Source organism: Brachyistius frenatus, unplaced genomic scaffold (genome assembly GCF_029030835.1).
Source record: "Brachyistius frenatus isolate BFR_SWC_R1_liver_20210118 unplaced genomic scaffold, ASM2903083v1 Contig_84, whole genome shotgun sequence".
Classification (NCBI taxonomy): Eukaryota; Metazoa; Chordata; class Actinopteri; family Embiotocidae; genus Brachyistius; species Brachyistius frenatus.
This window is the reverse complement of record NW_027210683.1, coordinates 1,611,992-1,632,892: the sequence shown is the minus strand read 5'-3', so window position 1 is coordinate 1,632,892 and position 20,901 is coordinate 1,611,992. Positions and strand designations below refer to the sequence as shown.

The window sequence follows — 20,901 nt, the reverse complement described above, 5'->3', positions numbered from 1 at the left end:
TGAATCAGCTGCTGTCGGGTGCTTGCGGTGCGACTGTGAATCACTCATTAGGCTTTATGAAGCCAGATTTATTGTGCGGCCGCCCTTTTTTTTTTTGCCAGATCTGAAGCTCGCTGCGTATCCCTCCTCTGATTAGCCGCTGCTCCGTGATGTCACGCAGACAATACGCTCTCAAACACAATGAAGCGGATACCCTCGTCACAGGCGTGCAGACGGAGTCGCAAAGCAAAGATTGATTATTTTTATCCTTTTGTCCTATAAAACATTTGTCAATAAAACAAACGCTTGTCAAAAAAAGAAAAAGAAAAGGTCAGCAGAAAGAAGTCGGAGCCGATGTGAACGCTTGCATCCATATTGTAAAATACGTTGTAGCTGCACATTGAACCCGCTCGGCCACTTGAGGTGAAGCAGTCGCCGCGGTGACAGCTGTCTGTTTGGATCCACGGGGAAAGCAAACCTGTGTGATGTGTTTTCTGTAAAGGAGGCGGGCTGTCATGAAGAAACGCCACCAGAGGCCGCGGTTACACGTTCAAACGGGAACCTGAATCTAAAATGTCTTTTAAGAGGCACGAAACAAAAGCGAAGAGATGTCTTGACTCAAGTCCTGAATGTTTTGATTTACACTTTTAAAAGTTCTTTGTACAAAAAAAAGTACTTACACACACACACACACACACACACACACACACACACACACACACACACACACACACACACACACACACACACACACACACGAGAGGGTTTGAAATGTGTACAAAAGGTATGGAAGAGGAAGGATTAATGACAAAAGAACTGATGAACGAGACACCATCTTATTTCCTGTCTGTCCTCCCTTTGCTACCGTGACGCTCCCAAAGAAAGACGCTTGCACCTCTTTTAGTCCGTCAAACACGAAGCGTAACGTCTGCAGCGGCGGACTGGAGGAGGTTCCTTAAAGCACCTCCCCTCCATTTGAACGATAGGTGCAGATAAAACAGAAGAACCCCCCCCCCCTCCAGTCACCCACCCCTCCTCCCCCTTCAGCTGACTGTGGACTCAGTTCTCAAAGAGAAAGTGCAAAGAGATGGACATCTGAGCGCTCCCGCATCAAATATGAATCCGTTCGAGTGGAGACAACGTACGTCTTGAGGGCAACAAACAATGTGTGTCCAAAAAAAAAACCCACATGTGCCCATTGTGGTTTTTTGAGTGATTTTTTTTTTTGCTGGAAGCATCAGGATACAAACCAGAGAGGATGTACCAACAACGCCACAAGAAACATGTCCTGTCCCTGCGTCCGCGCTTCGACTCGTTCCTCCGCTGCAAGCTGCTCGCAGGGTCGAACAAACTCACGCTAACGGTGGCTTTGCAGGAAGTTAACGCGGCGTGTTTCGGAGGTGCATATCTGCAGAAGCGCGGCTCATTTGGGGAGCAGCGCAGAATCTGGCAGGGTTACGTAAGAGCAGGCGTAATAGGCTGCGTCTTGTTTTTGGAGTCGTTCCCTCCGAAGGCCCGCGCTGTCAGGACCGTGTTTTATTCGGTCCCCCCCCCCCCAAAAAAAAAAAGAAAAGCCCTTTGAAGTTCATCCAAGTTGTCGTCAAAGAGAAGAGATTTGCATGGATTTATGCTGCCCCCGATGAACACGGCAAGCATCGTCGAAATGGCTAATTTTATTCTGATATTTAGCTCTTTTAAATGCTGGTTGTGACTCGGCCGTAAAAAGCCGGAGAGAGCAGTTTCAAAGCTTGATCTTTGTTCTCTTTTTATTTATTTTTTTTGCTTTACGATGTTTTTTATTTTTATTTTTTACTGTGATCCAGTAACATTCAGTGGAGGAGCCTTTACTGCACTTTATCACACTTTAATATAGATATAAAAAAAAAGCTTATTAATCATACCTGTTCCCTTTAAAAAAAAAAAAAATGTGCCTCATTTTCTTTCATATAAAGAAACAAGCAAAGCAGTTGATCAATTATTGGATATTTTTTTGAAGAGCGGAGCTGGAAAAGCCCTTCAGGAGTAAAAGAGAGCATTGATGGTAAATCAGCGAAAAACATCACGCTTACGTCGAGGCGCTGAAAACACTCAGCGGCGAAGCTTTTGGAGTCGCGCCAGTGGAGATGAATGTCAGCGAAAGGCAGGAGGAAGGTCGGAGGGAGCTGAAGTGGCATTTTGAGTGTTTTCTCCACATTCTTCAACTCCTTTTGTTTAACCACATTCTTGTGGAAAAAGAAAAAAAGAAAAAAAAAGGAGTAGTGTTGCGTTAAGAAGAATATAAGTGTCTCTCGATTCCCAAATATTCTTTTATCCATTTGTCCGGTGCCGCTGCCGGGGGCAGAGCGGGGTAATTGAAATCACCCTGTGGTTGTCTCTTAGCACTCGAGGCTAATGTCTGCTCTGGTCCCTGTCAGTCAATGACGTGCCCCGCTCGACTGCTGCCGCTTCTTCTTCTGCTTCTTCTTCCATCCGACCTTTTCTTTTCTTTTCACCTTAAAAGCACGGAGAGGAGTGACCTGCACCGACAGAACTTTCCCTGTTAACGTAAGCTAATGGCTCGGCGCATATTAGGAGAGATGGTTGGATTTACCTTGGAGAGCATGACAATTGCAACCTTTGAATTATATTTAAGAGAGCTCGATTATCCCTTAAAGGTAATTAAGTTAGATTCTGGGGACATTTAATTAGAAATAAGTCTGCCGGGCGAGGAGCTGCAGCCGAAGGCCGTTTAGATGATTCCTCCCCGGTGCCAGAACTCCGGCACCACGAGACCTTCTTCTTGTTTGAATTCACATCTTTTGTCTTTTTTACACTTTCAGCAGCAGTTTTCGTTTCAGTGAACTGAACAGCTAGCTAGCACGCTACGCTCGACAAACAGGATTTATATCGAAATGCGAACAATACAAATAGCCAAAGATGACTTTGGTAACACTTTACTTTAAGTGTACATGAATTATCACAATTTCATGCATTAATACGTCATGAAATGATCAGGAAGTGACATGAGTTCAAAGTCTTTCATTCATGACGTCATCAGTGATGATGATGTATTGAGGTGTGTCCATGTCCCTGCAGGACACCAACATAAGAACTCAGACTTCACAACAACTGAAGAACATTTGTTCTCACGTTCATTGTTCCACTTCCTGCAGTTTTAGCCACATCATCATAATCCTGATTAATAAAGTGATGATGTACTCACCTTTACTTACCGTTACCGTTACTTCCTGATGATTTCAGGAGGTATTAAGAAGTTATGATAATTCATTCACCCACAGTGAAGTGTGACTGTGATTTTTAGAAGAAAAGCCTTCAATCGTTTCCAGTGAGGAGCATCTTGTCACCTGTGGCCAGCATGTATAAAAGCCAACGGCAGGCTCTGAACACACCGTTGTGACAGGTGAGCCATTGAGTGCTCTGAGTTTTGTGTTATTGCAAAAAATTGAGGACCGTTGAGGAACCTGAAAGAGCGCCGACCCTGTTCTGTAAATGCCGATCCATTCCCGGCAAGTGTGAGACAACAACAGGGTGTCGGGGTTGGAGGGCAGCTCGCATTACAGAAAACAATCACTTCTCTGTCATTCAGCAAAACAAACAAATGAGCATTGTTTTGGAAAGTTCAGTTAAAGAGGTTGTTAAAGGGGAGAGGTATTACTAAAAGCAACGACACGGCAGAAATAAAAATACAAATCTTTTTGTGGAGATGTTTAAATGAGACGCTGAATAGTTCTTCATTATTTCACTAAGCCCTGCAGTGGTCACTCGTTTCCCTTTCTCCATTTAAGAGCAAGTGCACGGCTACAAAACACCATTAAGCCGCCTGAATGTTTCATCCCGTCGCCACAGATCAGCAGAAACAGAAGATTCAACCCGACATCATTAGTCTTAATTTTTTATTCTTTTTTTGTGTGATATTAACAGCCAGCTGTAAGCCGATCCCTGACCTTGGTGCTCTGAAACATGCTCAGACTTGAGCTGACCACTGGGGGGCTTTTTTTTTTTTTGTGCTGCAGTGTGGAGGTGAAGCAGCTCCGGGCCTTCAACATAACTTCTGATTAGGACCTTTGTTTCAAAGTCTTTACAAAGCTTACAGTCTGGGCTCTGAGGTGGAGCTGCCTGGCAGGAGGCCTCCCCCGCACTCCCTCGCCCTCCCACCTACCTCTCCCCCCCCTCCGAGCTCTGCACCGACTTCTAAAGCTCAGCTACCTTTGATGAAGGCATGCAAGTTTTGTCAGGGTGCCAACAGGCTCTGGCCACCACTGCACATGCACCTCGCTTTTATGGAAACTACTCACAGTCGCAGCAGAGCTCCATTCAAAAGGTAACGGCATTGACGCAAGCGAACGTGTGGAGCCAGCAGAGGAAGAAAGACAGCGGCTGGAAAAAAACGGTTCGTTTATATACGTGGCGTGGGGGCTTAAAAGATGCATGCACGAGTTAGAGTCGAGGAGCACTTAATGGGGAACGCGTCGGCCTACAGAAACTCGTATCCAGCAGCTTTTTAATCAGTGTGAAGTGTAATATGAAAGATTTTTCTCAAAGAATTATTATTTTTATTCCACATCAAACACAGCCTGTACTTGAACTGTTGATGCTGTCGTGAAGATATTCAAGACCTGAAATAACTATTTTTCTTTGCTAAATTAAAGATTCAATGAAAAGTAGTGCTCCAAAAACCGACTCCAGTGTTCCCCGATTACCGGCAGTGACATGTGGTTTGTCATGGACACACTATTTAGCCTCGTCTCGGACATATCAGACCACTTCTTTTTTTTTCCTGAAGTGGACTTTTTGTCCTTTTTTCAAACCATTTCTTAATTATTAACCAGTAAAATCCTCCGAACCTCAACAACAGATTTAGTCCCGAGATCAGAAGTCCATTCACTTTCCGTCATATTTAGATAACTTCTTATTTTAGTAATGTTTTAGTCAGTAATAACTTTTCAGTCATGATCAAACTTTAGTCAAAGAAGAGCAGGATTATTTTATTGTCAGTCAGCCACTGATTTGTTGTGAAAAACCTTTCAGTTCCGATCGAGCGCCAGCATTTTGGTCCAATATGAGCGTAACAGGAACCCACGTAACCACCTACCCTTCCTCCCTGGGGAAACAATGACTAAACTGCTGCTGCTGTAACTTTGGAAAAGTGCAATAATGTTTTTAGTGTTTATAGTTTTTGCACAGAGACATGCATATTTCATTATATTTATAAATTGAAATTATTTTTATGCTGCTAAAAAGAATGCTGCCAATATCTACCTGTCTGTCTGTCGGTCTCTTATTTCTTCAAAATGGTTCAAGATGCTGATATAAAGGAATTTAAAGTAATAAATGCACACATGAAAATGATCTGGATTTAATTATACATACACATATATCTAACGGTATTCAGCTAAATGAATGCAAAACTAGGATGTTGCTGTTCTTTTGTTTGCACACAAGCTTCGTGTAAAGTTACACGTTTATTTAAAGTCAACGTTTCTCTCGGAGGCGACAGATCATATTTTAAAGAACACAATCTGTCATACAGATGTACAGTGTTTGTACACACTGAGGAAGCATGTTGACTGATGGTTGTGATTTTCTCTTCGTGTGTGTGTGTGTGTGTGTGTGTGTGTGTGTGTGTGTGTGTGTGTGTGTGTGTGTGTGTGTGTGTGTGTGTGTGTGTGTGTGTGTGTGTGTGTGTGTGTGTGTGTGTGTGTGTGTGTACCACCTACCTGGAAGCTCTTTATCTCCCTTCATCCATCTGATGGTGGCGGCGGGCTTACTGCTCATGGCGGTGCAGGTCATCTCTGTCTCGTTGCCCTCGCTCAGGACCTCATCGCGGGCCTCGATGATGGGGTTACCGGGAGGAACTGCGACACACACACATTCTGTCAACACTGAGGAAACATACTGAATACACCTGGAGCGCTGCATGCTGGGAAGATAACAGCTTTTTAAAAATTAGTCAGATGACAGGAAAGTGCAGCTGGAACTGGAATTTGCTTAAAATGCCAAATACTGAAATTATCATCACACGTGCAAAGTGATGGATCTCGTTCAAATTACTTATGAAATGAACCTTTTAGAATATATCTAACCGTATGTATGACTATATTTCACAAATATAAACTTGTCTAACTACAAGCAAGATTTACAAAAATTATGTAAAGTGTAAGAGAAGGAAAATAATGCATAATGTAAAAGTCATGTGCGTGTCAAAGTGATAAATTTGGTACCGCAGCAACATATAGAGTTTGTTTTTGTCATCATTCAGAAAGTCAACAGGAAAAAACTAATTTAATCATCTGAGGAAACACTGAGTTTTCAAGCAGTGTAACCCGATTACTCTCAGACTGAATCAAGGCCTGTAAGTGTGATAATCAATAAATAAAACTCCACTCCAAAAACTCCCACCACTTATTAAGAGCTAGAAATGATGTCACCACATATAAAATCAAATACCTCGACACTTCTACACAAATACAGTTTATATCGTTAACGTATATATAATAATATAAGGCTTACGTTCAAGTGTGTTTGGTCTGCCGTACTCGCGACCTGTTTTTCTGTACATTAATTCATTTAAACACAACATTATGGAAAGATGTGAGCACGTGTATGAAAACATGATCCGCCTGTTTCAAACTTCGCTGCAGCGCCGCGAGTCTAAATGTTGATTAACAGACGTTTCCTCCCTCCCGCCGATAACATCGAGTGTTTTGTGTGTTAATGTATGTTTGGTTGCCGTACTTAGCACGGTGATGTCAGCGTAGGCCTCCTGCGGGGGGTCTGTGTAGAGCTGGCAAACATATCGACCCTCGTCTGACAGCGAGACATTAGACAGCGACACCCGCAGCTCGTTGTCTGAGAAGTTCACCAGCTGGAAGCGAGCGTCTTTCAGAGCTGAGGGACAAAAACACACACAAACACAACAGCGTTTAGATTTACATACGTGGAGATACATGAACAGCAGATGATAAAAGTTGATGGAGACTGTAATCAACCCTTTTTTCTATTTTAGCCGGGCAGAACAAAAATGGAAAAGTCAAACATCATCACATTTTGCTGGTTTCATTATTAGTCAGCACTGAAAAAAAAAAAAAAAGAAAACGATAATGCAGTGTTGTTGTTGCTGTTTATCAGACTGTCATGTCATTATTTCTTATTCCCACACACATGATGTGGCCAAAGATTTCCAAAGGTCAAAAACTGCAATTAACAATAATTCTGTCATTCATTTCTGTGTTGATTATTTACTTAATTAACATTTGGACCAAGAAATGTCAAAGACAAATTTTTTAATTAATAAATCAATTACAATTTTCTCACAGATAAAAAATGCAATTAAGTTACTTTTGTATGACCGATGCTCAAAAACACAAGACATTCAGTTTTACTATCACATAAGACTTATAAAAGCAGAAAATCATCAAAAAGCAGAAAGAGAGCCTGGAAATATCTGCAACTCTTGCCTTACATATGACCAAAGATTAGTTTATTGTCACATTAATATAATAAACAGCAACATATTTGTATATATTCCCATCAATTGTCTCTTAAATTAATCAGCAAATCAATGTTGTTTTCTCCCACATCAATACTACGATCATAAACGTGACAAAATTAGTAGCATTTACTTTCCAGTCATGTATATTTTTAGCTAATTCGATTCTATAGCAGACACATTTTTTTTTTGTATTTTACTCTTGTGGAGCTGTTCATTGTGTTGCATCAAACTCTCTAGGAATGTTTATGAATCATGTACGAGACAATTCCTTTTTTTTTTTTTTTTATTATTACTTTAAACAAATAATCATAAAAATAATGAAGGTTTGGTGTCTGTCTTATCTTGCAGCTCTTATCGTTAACCGAGAACCATTCAGGCGTTTCTGCTTCCTCTTGGTGAACGTTTGGTTTCATAAAATACATTTTCAGAGTATTTATGGACAAATATGCTGCCAGTCGTTTCTGCTTTCCACAACTTCAAGCCTGCTTCAAAAAACTTTCCAGAGAGAAAAAAAATCTTCCCGTGTCTAATTAGTCAGCAATCAATCACAGAGCCAAGTGACGTAACGGTATTCAGCACTGAAAAACAAAGGAGGGAAAAATCAAAGACACAATTCACACTTTGATAACCGCCTTTTGTTTCACCAAAAAAATAGAAATAAAAAAGCAGTTCAGTGGATCCGTCCTGTTGCTGACGACGTTGTGTGTATTTAGAGGAGCCTCATCCTCGGATGTCCTTCAGCTGACCTATATGAATCCAGGATAAATCCATAAATCCTGTCTCTTCCTCATCTGCAGTCACTTTCATCTTGTTTGCCCACCTACCTAAGCACACTCTATCAGCTGTAATGTGGAATGACAACATGTGGTTAAGATGAAAGCCTACCCATCTCCATCCCCCCCTTCAATGTGCTGATAAATTCTGGTCTGATTGACAGCAACTCGGGGCTCTTTGCACTCTGCTCTCTCTTAGATCAGTGCACTCATCCACTGGCTTTTTATTTTTTATTTTTGAAAAGCTTAAAGCATTAAACATGGAGACTTCTGACACCGAACACCTCAAAATAGACATTAATTGATGGAAAAACCGTCGGGCTACATTTTGATTTTACAGATGATAAACAGGAGGAAGATGATGGCTGATGCATGGCTGTACAGTATCTGCTTCTAATGTTACGAGGTAGACATGGTAAGATAAAAAACAAAAAAAAAAAACAAAAACAAAGGAAAAACCGACAGCGATGCTAATCAACAAAACTGATTCATCTCATTAAGAACAGAACATCAGACGTAGTTTATCATCAGGCTGCATGGAGACCACCTCAGAAGAAATATGGAAAGATATTTTCATCCAAAAATTCTATTTCAACATCTATGCACTTCTTTACTTAAAAAAAAAAAAAATCCCCAAGACAAAACACTGTGGCCATGATGTACAAGAGATATGATGCTGCTGCTACCTCCCCATTCCTCTGTGTCTTTGATTTTACTGCCAGAAAGAAGCCGGCTCACAATTCAACAACAAATACCTCAGAGGTAGTACAAACAATCCAGAGAAAACAATTTAACACAGCAATGTGACAATATAACATCCAGGAAGGTTATTTTTCATGCAAATTGTTCGCTCCTCTGCATACAGCACAAAAAAAATACAAGGGAAAAAAGACAAACTTAAATGCTTGGTTCTATTAGTGCTGCTATTAGATTCTTTTGTCTGAGCACAATGAAACTCTTCTTGTGGCAGATGAATAATATGCCCCTAATTAGTGTAGCTCATTCAAAAGCCTTGTTAGCCCTCATTAAAATGAGAGGTCAGACTCTAATCCTAATTATTTAATTGAATTAAATGTTCCCAGAATCAAACACACCGATGCTAGAGTACACAGATGCACTGAAAAAAAAAAAAAAAAAAAAACGTCTGACCTGTTTTTCAGAGGCAGAGCTGCTCTAAAGGGACATCGTGGGTTTTTTTTTTTTTTTTTTTACTGCTGTTATTCAGGAAAAAAGACAAACGTATTTTCTGTATTTTTAAGGAGATACAGGATGTTCTGGTTGGAATATAATCTTTCAATATTTCAGAAAGATATTCAACATGAGACTGCATCTGCTCTCTAACCAAATATTTATAACACTGTGCTCGTAGGAAATACATTCATGTGGTCTTTAAGGGAGTTTAGAATAATTCAGAAATCAATAAAAGAGGTGTGTAGGTGACCAGACTGTAAGCTTTGGGAGGCCCCGAGCTGCAGCGACCAAGATGAAGTAGAAGATGGTATCGTCGGTATAAAACTCGACTTTTCCGTACCGAATTGGAAATGAAACTGTAATGGAGTAAGTAGCCGGAGGGCTCAATATTGACCCTTCTGCATCATTTCATCTCTGCCATACAACAACCTGAGTTTCCTGTGGTGTTCGGGTGTTTCAACATTCACTTTTATTCTGAAGGATGTTGGGTAAGTTTTAAGAGGGAAAGCCGTGCGAGTCGGCAAAACTTTAAAGAAGAGATGCAACGCAACCGCAAAACTCAACTGATGAAATGGTTTTGTGTTCTCTCGGATGCTTGTCTGTCTCAAAGATTTCAACAAGACTCTTGGAAAATGCTTTGGTGTGTAAAAAAATCTCCAGCGAGCGTCATACTGCAATCTTAGTAAATATAATTTTTGCTGCAACTGTGTTTCACTGACTGTAAGTGTTTCATTTAGCTGTTTACACTTTGATGTAAACAACTGTTCATGGTTTTTTTTGTCCAGCTGTGAGCGACGTATCTGTCCGGCTTGTCATATTTTCAGTCAACAGACGTCAGCGGACAAAAGCACCCAGGAAGCGACGGTAATTACTGTATGATGGGAGAGCAACAAAGTCCATGCAGGCAGGAGGTTGGGGTGGAGGAATGGGTCAACAAAACTTTGGCACATCAACTCCTAATTTCCTTAACAATATGAGTCGTTTTCAAGGACAAATAACGTGTATTTAATTTGGAGGACCAAAACGTTATCATCATGTTAGTGATTGAGCGTTCATGAGAAATTAACAAAATAACACAAAAGATTCCCTGAAACGCATCTGCAACAACAACTAATCACTGGCTGCCAACAGCTTCATTTTAAATCATTTTTTGTGGAAATTTCTTGTCGTCAATTTTCTTTAAAGATTATTTTGTAACCAATCCACAAGCACACAAACTGCACACATGTCTTCAGTAACTGCCAGGCCTTAGCCAGTGAAATCCCAAACAACTTTGTCTGCTGTTTGATGAGGAACATCCATTAAAAATCTAAATGAAATGTTTGGTGCATCGACAATTTGAGAAACCCACGTCAATCAGATATAATCCATTTCATAAAATAATTTTTCAAAGATGGCATAATCCTCTTATGTGCCACTTCTAAATCAGGCATTGTGGCATAAGCATGAGCGGAATAAATAAATACTTTCTAATAAGCGTTGAAAAGAAGCACTGAGGCGCCATGGCAAGGACACAGTCCCTCTCCCACGCTCAAGGTTTGGGACATACACTGCAGGCTCCAAGAGATACAAGGACAGTGTGATGGAAAACAGCCTGGTGAACGCAGCAGGACTGAACACGGTGGTACATGTCAGGGAAAAATAAACACGTGGCGGTCGTGGCACGGAGACGACGGTTAGACGGTTATTTTATGGTTACATCGCACGCAAAAGTCCAATACAGACATTATTTCACTTCTCTTTGTGTACCGGGCAGAAAAAAACCCAGGGAGGTGACCTTTAGCTATATGCTCTCTCTGCCCTGTTCTTCCTCTCTTGTTCCGTCATATCTGATAGCACAAGAAGGACATCGCAGATGCCGGACAAAGGTAGTTGATAGTCGGGTCTGCGGATAAGAGAAGTCTGTTCAAACTCTTGAAAGGCTGTAAATTATCTGATGTGTCCTTTTTTTTTTTCACAGCTGACGGTGACGAGGCTAATTTAAAGGCAGCAGCGATAAGCCGGTACAGTGAGAGCCGTCCTGACGTGCAGCCAAGGAGACTCGGAAAGGTTGTCAACTTTCCCCTCTTCTGGTTATCGCGAGCCGTGTCCCCGGGCCTCCCTGATTACTGCTGACAAACACCATGAAGCCCGTTCTCCCGCATGCTGCGAGCACTCTGTGCTTTTTATGTTTATAGTACGGAGAACATGATTCGCTCTTCACTCCGAATGAATGAAAACGAGTAAAAAAACACAAACAGAAGGACCGCCAGAGGAAAAACAAGTTCAGTGTCGAAAATGACTGTCGGAGCGGTAAACAGCGTGACATAAGTGCAGAGTGTAAACTAAACGTGTGGATTTACGTGCCGAATGGACTGAACAGCGAACCGCTGCTTTCCAGCTCTCCTCTGGATTTTATCGCTCTATCGAAGGCGCTCTGCAGACGTTTAGCTTCACGGGAGTCGAGGAGCTCTTTCAACGTACGCTACACGAGTATTGAATGACGGACAAGCGCACCTCGAGTTGCCAGTCAGCACTTACACATTTAAATATTAAATGGACTGTGTGAAGATGGCACGTTTTCAACCCTGAGCAGGACAAAGTACTTTTCAAAAGCCTCTCAGACACCGATGGTGATGGAGAATTTTAGTGTGTTGCTCAAGGACACTTCGAACACATGGGCGGGGATTTACAGCGTGTCACGGTTGTAACTGCAGAGGCCACATGACCAGTGGTGGTTTTCTGATGAATCTGCAGGCTTCACATAGAAACATCAGCCTTTAACAGTTGATTAGTATTTACATGATTGCAAATTGCAAGATCTCATGAATATGTGCTTTTCTGATCACGAGAATCGATTGTCGTCACAAGTGAATCAGCAGCTTGTCTACATTTTCTTCCTTAATGCACAAGATGGTCATCTTGACTGGCGAAAAATCTATATATTTCCTGTGTTAGAGTTATCATGAAAGGCCATAAATTGCATTCAGTTGGAGGTGAAATAGAAAAAAAAAAGGTCAGTTGTCTCCAAACAGAGTGCGAAAAGCTATCATCCATCACACTGTCAGGATCTCTGCTCTGAATAGTACCTGGAAGTAAACGGTAGAAGTGGACCGGACTTAAAATCAAACTTTAAAACAAAACATAAGAGGATTGGGCTGCAGACAGTACATCCCCTACCGGCTTTTTTTTGTTTTTTCCCCCGTCCTCTTTTTCACCTCCACTGACTGCATCATTTCAATTCATCCTGCTCTTTTGTGTTGCCCCCTCTCTCTTGATTAATCTTCATTCTTTAGCTGCATTTCATTTGAATAGTTTTTCTTCTGCAGCCTTTGCCGAGGATGACTCCCATCCAGAGAGAGCAGGAGATGATGAGTGTGCCTCGCCTAAGTGGCTGCAATCATTTGTGATTAGTGGCTGCTGCTACTTTTTGAGAGGAACACATCAAAGTTTTATTATCGGGTGTCAGAGTGGGTGAGATGGGGTGGGCCGGGGGTAATTACACCCTCATAACCAACCTCCTCCCCACTCTAGGTGAAGCTTCGGGCTTCCTGGCACCATAGTCGCTGCCTAAATCCAGAATATTGGACTTGTTAAGACTCAGAGGGGCTTTTTCTTCCTCTGACACGGTTCTGAGATTCAGCTGAGGATGTATTTGCACTGATTTGCATGATTTTTCTTTTTTCTTTTTTAATAAGGTCTGTTTCTATAGAAAGCACCCTACGTTTGGATTGTTCCAGTAAAACATTTCTCATATTAATGTTGATATTCCCGACGTGTATGTTAATATCATTTTCATTTATTACATTCTTATTTCTATCCTATTTGTTTAGGATGAATTCCATTATTACGCCGTGTAACCGCTGATGTTCCCGATGCGGATCACTTTGAGATCTTATCTCGCTAAACCTCAAATGTAATATTGTCTGTCAGGTTGTGCTAACGTACCCTGTGACTCAAACACAAAACATTAAACAAATATCTGGTGTTGTTTGCTTATTCTTTTTACAAATCTAGCCAGAGTTTTCCATTTCCACTGTCGCAAAGTGCTGCTCAAAGGAGGATTTGTCGGGTTTCTCTCCATACATTTTGTTGAAATGACCTCACCGGCTTTATGTAACTTCAGATATTGTAGCATCAATATTGTACATTAGGTTAAGGAAGCAAGCTTTTAGCAAAAGTTCAAAGCGTTGTTCGATGTCTTCTCTAAAAAGAAGCCCGTCACGTTAGCATCGGGAACACGATGCCACTGCAGGGGTTTCTGTTGCTGTGATTCCGTTTAACCGAACTATAAATTCAACAAAACGCCTTCTCATATTTAGCGACAGACGCACAATGTGAAGAGCTCCTTAAAAACTTCAGAGCCGAGAGTGAGTTGAAAGGCCCGTATATCTCAGGCGGCCCGTTTCAGACGGACTCCCTCCTTCTGTTTGCACTTGACATTAACATGATATACCCTTTTCAAATGTGAAGATGATCTGACACTTCCTTCTTGTTAAAGACATGCAAAAGTAGACTAGTGTGATGCAGAGAGACATGGTTATTATCTCCAATATGATGGATGTCATGGCAGTAAGCCCAGTGTGGTATTTTAATTTCAATTTTTTTTTTTTTTAATACTTTGCTTTTTGATTTCATGGATATACGTTGACACACTTCTGCCTACTTTCAACATTCATCTTTTTTTTTGTTTAAGGGGAACCTGTCAGCTCATTTTCAGTGAGTACATTTACACAGGTGGAGTTCAAAACATAAGATCAAGTTTAACCCAAAATAAGGTTCCTGGCACAAAAAAAAAAAACCACACAGTAAAAACCAAACCGAGGGAGCTGGAACAAAAGGTTGCAGATTCAAAACCTAACGGGAAAACGAATAACGAGGAGCAGCCTGTTGGCAGCCCGAGAAACTAAAGAAACACAGAAAACAGGGAGATGGAGACACTAAACACGACCCAGAGAAGAGAAACAATGAGGTGAACTCAACTGAACTCAAGAAAAGAGACGACAAACCGACACCGAGAGCAGGTGAGCACACAGACTTAAATACACCGGGGAGAGGAGGACAACGAGGGACAGATGAAACTAATTGAGCTAATTAGGGCAGGAAACACAAGGGCAACAAGTGAAGTATACTAAAACACAGGCGAGTGAGGGTTTACGAAGTAAAACAGGAAATACAACAGAACCATGACACTAGCATGTAAATGAGAAAAGTCTGTGCATTTAAAGTCCAACAAATTTCCACTTCATAATAATCCAAAGGTGTTCTATTGGATTCAAGTCTCCTCTTGTGTGATTCTTTCAGCGTGTTTTGGGATCTTTGTTATGTTGGAAAAATTCCTATCCTGCCAAGTTTCTTGAGACCGGGAGACATTTTTTCTTTTAGCACAAAACACCAGAAACCACCTCCATGTACATGAAACTAGACCCCCATCTGATCCCAACAATATATATTTTGATTTAATCGAACTAAAGAAAGTGCTGGCACGCTCCTTTTCACATTTTTTTGGAAGTTGAATTTTATACTCTTATTGCTTCTCTTCTTGTCCAGCAACCATTAATTGCGGTTGACATCATGCAATGACATCTCCAGAAACATCAGTTTCCACAGATAATCGTCCGAACCACTTAGCTGTCTGTTTTTTTCCGTGGATAATTGTTGTAAATTCCTCACCAGTGAGGCAGCTGTCTAGTCTACAGGAGGGTACCAGCCTTGAATCCTCTCCTGTCTTCATGAAGTCTCCCACGTGTTTTATTTTTTTTTTGTATTGAACTCCCGACTAAACCATGCTGCATATATTCCTGCAGTTAGACTTCACTTCAAATTACATGTGAAATCATTTGTTTTTAATTCCACATTGGATCAAATATGCACCACAACATCAAACTAATACAATTACTGCAAACTGATCCGAGATCGTATCGATACTCCGCGGCTGTGTCTCGTCGTACATTTTGCTTTCGTGAGGCGGTTGTCGACCCCGGACCTCGCCGGCCTTCGGCGGACCGATCGCCCGCTGCCACAGAAGCTGCAGCTCTTCCTCCTCCTCCACAGGACACACGGCCAAGTGTTTGTGTGCGAGTGCCCTTCTTAGCACTTTTACACAAGTGACCATGTGGGTGTGTGTGTTTGAAGTAGCAGATACTGTCCTTGCTTGAGCACCTCATATCAGGAAAGTGGACCTGTGGATTTATGTCCACATGAAAGGGACACACGGGACGATAAGGCAGCCCGATATGTCAAACACTGCAGTTTATTCTAGCGTCACTAGATTCATGACTGCATCTCTTTTATTCAGGCCACAAGGCCAAACAGTTCAGCACCTGTGAAAATGAGTCTTGCGGTCGAGGTTAATCTCACAAATGGTGAATTCGGTTGATGTAAGGAGATAAATTTGAATATCAGCATAAACAGATGTTTGTTAATGCTAACAGAAGAAACATCAATGTCTGGTGAACAATTCAAGATAATATGCCAAATTTGAAAAACGAATTAAGGGTATGTGTTAAGTCAAATATCTCATGTCACTTTTAAGTTTTTTTATTTTATTTTTTAAGTTGGCTAAATTTTAATATTAATGCAGTGAAAAAAAAGCTAAACTATGTAAATGTCATTGACATAATATAAGCTGTTGATAAGATGTTGGTAATGTAATATCTCTCCCTAAAACATATGGCGGTTTGAGTTACAAGCTACCAGCTGGGCGTTTAGTACGGCTGACTTTGAACGGAGCGCAGCAGTATTCATATTAAAAAGGTCATTGCTCCACGGAAACATCCCCATCTGTCCGCACTCTGGTTGGTAACAGTAGAGAAAACAAAGTCTGGTAGTAAAGCATCGTACGTTTGTCTTTTCGCGGATGTAAACGGTGAAAATGACCAACCCGATGCTCTGATACTGGTCTTCTGGTGGACTCTGGGATATACTGTTTATATTAGATACTGTTGGGAACTGCGGGTCAGGAAGCACTCAATCGACTTTACACACATTCATTTACTCATCGCAGGGAGCCGGCCTGTGAACACATTCGGACCTCTGGAGCTTTGTTACGTGCGGACAAATAGCTGATTTTCTCTCAGCGAGACTTTTTGAGACTTTCAACGGTAAAACAACAAACTGCACGCTCCGGTTGTGACTCCTGGAGTTTGGCAGATGTGGTTGTTTACCAGCAGGGAGGTCTTAATTGTATTTGTATGCAATGTAACGTAAGCTCCAGCGTTTTTTGGAGCCTGACTCATTGGAGACTAAAATAAACTCAGGATGCGATGCCTAAACTCAGCCTCTGCTGCTTGTCTCTGTGCCGGCCGGTGTTTTACAACACCTGGCCCCGCCCCCTCCGTTCTGCAGGTGCCCTCATAGGGTAGCGTGTCCCGTTCCTTGTCGGGATGGAGGAGGTAGTGGGCGCCTGAACCCTCCAACTGGCCCTCCAAACATTGGTGGAATAATGCTTTGCAAACTGAAGCAACATAACATGAAAAAATGGTCCATGACGTGAATAAATCGATTTTTTTCAAGAATATTTTTGCAATCTGAAAGCGCGGCTCTACAATCATAAAGCTGCTTCTGGTTCGGGTAGATTAAATAAAGTCTTGTTTGTGAGCATTAATAGCTGATTCTCTGAGACACGCATCATAGTATGTCATCATACTGTACATTTCCATAAATCTAATAATCAAATTCCTGACGCCGACAAATGTATTCATACTTCATTTAGGAGAATTGTGGCTACTGTTGACGCAGCGGGTGGTTTAAAACTTAACCAGTAGAGGGCGCTGCTAAAAGAGACAACTGGGTTGGGCCTAAATCGGTGTCACAGCCCTTTAAATACACAAAACACAAACACAGTGTTTGTGAGCACCTGCAGCGGTGCTGTAAAGAATCTAGAAAGTGGTGCAACACATGCTTCGCCTCATATCAGCTTGAATAAAATGGATTAACGTGAATAAAGTGGCCGACGGAGGGCAGAAGAACTGCTTTCAGTGAACATGAAGTGGAACAGAAGGATGACCAACAGTCCGGCTCCTCTGTGACTAACTGAAGCCAGTTTCAAAGCATTCCTCCCTCCCTCTCTCCCTCCCACCCCCCTCCTTCCCTGTCTCTTTACCCTCTCCTGCTTTCCATCTCACACTCGCAAACATAATCCACCGCTGAGGATTCAGGCCGAGATGGCAGATGTGATATTTTGAAGGGGGGGGCCCGATGTTGTTTGGAGGCTGCCTGGTGGAGGTTATGTCATAATGAAGCGGTGCAGCTCCGGCGAAGATGCCTGGGAGGGATCACAGGAGATCAAGGAGCCCCCCTCCCCCCTCCTCCGTCAAAGAAGAACATCTTGCCCTTGACAGCCAGCTTGTGGGAGTCGGCTCGGCACAACAGCAGATAAATACCAAGTTCGGTTTAGCATACGTATGAGCGCTCTCTCCGAGCGTGCCCTTGTATCGGGTGTGGAAGGTGCGTTTGAAAGTCGATGAATGAGGAGGGGGAGGAGGGGTGGAGACTGTGAGGGAGGGCCTGACACTGCATCTACACAATGTAGAAAGGTTATGAGGGAAGGTACAGTATATCTTCGTACACTTCTTTACTTTAGCCTTTAACGAGCTACTCCTGAAGCTGCACTTTGCACTTCAAAATGCATGTGGCTTTATTCTGCTTTATTTAATTCTATTTTATTTTATGAACTTTTTGTCTGGTGCTTAACTTTATGCATTTCATTATTTCTTTTCTATATCTTTAAATATTCCTTCACATCGTTTTTTATGTGAAACACTGCATGCCATTTTTCTCGCTGTGAAGAACTTTGAGCTATGAAATGTGTTATACAAATAAAGTTTATTATTATTATTAATATTATTATGAGGTCAAACAAAGATCAAAACAACAACTAAAGTATCTGCACTGCAACCATCAGATCTGCTGTGTCCTGTAGGAGAGATCCAGCTGAACATGTTATGTATGAACATGTCAATTAATTCTAAATCAATAGTAAAAGTTACAGGAAAGTGTGTGTTGCATCAAAAGGAAATGTAAAATTAAACATTAGAGGATAGTTTATAATGGGTATTTGAAAAGTTTGAAGTTTCACTCATACTTCTGTCTTATTATCTTTGTGCGTTAAATGAATTTAATATACATATATTCCAGTTGTATTGTACCATATTTGCTTTAAAGACTTAAAAACTAACTCATCTCTTCAGCTTAAGGTTTTATGACTCATGTTAGCAAAGAGCTGCTTTTCATCATCATCATAACATCTGCATGTGGCAGACAAGATGATGAGTTGTGTGTCCGACCACCTGATGACTGTAAATCCAACATTTAGACTGTTTTTAGTTTGTCTCAAACAGATGCTAAATATCCAGCACTTCCCGACAGACGCTCAGTCGCTCCGGTGCTTATTGTTTGTTTTCCTTATTCAAATACTCATCTGTCAAAATGTTTATTCAAATCTCGCTCGGTACATCGTCGTTAATGTTTAATGATCATTTTTAGGCTCGTGGAGATATTATTTAAAGTATGCTTAAATCTTGTTGTCAACGCATACATCTTAAGGAAAATAAAGTTAGGCTCATTAATACTGACTGAATATATATTATGGGTTGTAACAATTTTATTAAAATTCAGAATAAAAAAATCTGAGTTTATGTCTCTGCTCAGCCTCTCTCTGTCTCTCTCTTTGCTTTTCCATAATATGATGGAGAACGCATCTTTGTTTGGTGCCAGTGTGTGGGAGTGAGGTTAGAGACACACTCTCACAAACACACCGGCTCGGTACGGGTCAGCGGGGGGAGGAAGAGGAAGAGGAGGAAGAGGAGCGAGAGCAGGAAGAGGAGCGAAACACAGAGCAGGAAGCTAAAATAACTCCGTGGCAGCGCTGAAGCCACCGTGTTTGTTTTTCAGGTCAATTAGAAGGAAGTAACGTTCACGTTTGTCGTCTGACGCGTTTTCGCCTGTTGCTGTGACAACAGGCGCTGTTGTGATTGCCCTGATTTCGGTGATTTTTTTTTATTTCCAGAGGGATTAAAGGTGCAACGACCTCATGTGCCCCCGCTCGGGGTCAACGGTTGTGCGTGGAAAGCGAAGGATGCTGACAACACAAACGGAGGGTCACGGCCTGTTGAACGAATGTCGTCAGAGCTGCTGAAAAATCTTCTGAATTATTTTCATACATTTTGAAAAAAGGTGAAGTTGAGACCAAAAACTTTCCCTGAATTTAACCAACTGCTTTTTCTCTTCAAGTCCCTAAATACAGTGGTGTGAAAAAGTGTCTGCTCCTTCCTGATTTCTTATTTTTTTGCATGTTTGTCACACTTACATGTTTCAGATCATCAAACAAATTTAAATATTAGTCAAAGATAACACAAGTAAACACAAAATGCAGTTTTTAAATGCAGGTTTTTATTATTAAGGGAGAAAAATAAATCCAAACCCACATGGCCCTGTGTGAAAAAGTATTGAAACATAACTTAACTGTGGTTCAATTTCTCGAGCCACACCGAGGCCTGATTACTGCCACACCTGTTCTCGATCAAGAAATCACTTCAATAGGACCTGCCTGACAAAGTGAAGTAGACCAAAAGATCCTCAAAAGATAGACATCATGCCGAGATCCAAAGAAATTCAGGAACAAATGAGAAAGAAAGTAATTGAGATCTATCAGTCTGGAAAATGTTCTAAAGCCATTTCTAAAGCTTTGGGACTCCAGCGAACCACAGTGAGAGCCATTATCCACAAATGGAGAAAACATGGGACAGTGGTGAACCTTCCCAGGAGTGGCCGGCCGACCAAAATTACCCCAAGAGAGCAGCGACGACTCATCCGAGAGGTCACAAAAGACCCCACGACAACATCCAAAGAACTGCAGGCCTCACTTGCCTCAGTTCAGGTCAGTGTTCATGACTCCACCAGAAGAAAGAGACTCGGCAGAAATGGCTGCATGGCAGAGTTCCAAGACCAAAACCACCGCTGAGCAAAACCAACATTAAGGCTCGTCTCATTTTTGCCAGAAAACATCTTGATGATCCCCGAGACTTTTGGGAAAATACTCTGTGGACTGACGAGACCAAAGTTGAACTTTTTGGAAGGTGTGTGTCCCGTTACATCTGGCGTAAAAGTAACACCGCATTTCAGAAGAAGAACATCATACCAATAGTAAAATATGGTGGTGGTGGTGTGATGGTCTGGGGCTGTTTTACTGCTTCAGGACCTGGAAGACTTGTTGTGATAAATGGAACCATGAATTCTACCGTCTACCAAAAAATCCTGAAGGAGAACGTCCGGCCGTCTGTTCGTGACCTCAAGCTGAAGCCAACTCGGGTTCTGCAGCAGGACGATGATCCAAAACACACCAGCAAGTCCACCTCTGAATGGATGAAGAAAAACCAAATGGAGACTTTGGAGTGGCCTCGTCAAAGTCCTGACCTGAATCCTATTGAGATGCTGTGGCATGACCTTAAAAAGGAGGTTGGTGCTGGAAAACCCTCCAATGTGGCT

At 41.7% G+C, this 20,901-nt stretch overlaps 1 protein-coding gene across 4 annotated transcripts in view; it reads right to left on the bottom strand.

Moving 5' to 3' along the window:
• The window catches only part of cadm1a (cell adhesion molecule 1a), a 332,738-nt gene that overhangs the window by 60,478 nt on the left and 251,359 nt on the right, over positions 1–20,901 (bottom strand). For all 4 annotated transcript variants that reach the window (XM_069709756.1, XM_069709757.1, XM_069709758.1 and 1 more), the window contains exons 4-5: positions 6,715–6,867; positions 5,697–5,834 (exon numbers count right to left, since the gene is read on the bottom strand). In XM_069709756.1, coding sequence (XP_069565857.1) covers positions 5,697–5,834; positions 6,715–6,867 — 291 coding nt within the window. The remainder of the gene's footprint in view (positions 1–5,696; positions 5,835–6,714; positions 6,868–20,901) is intronic.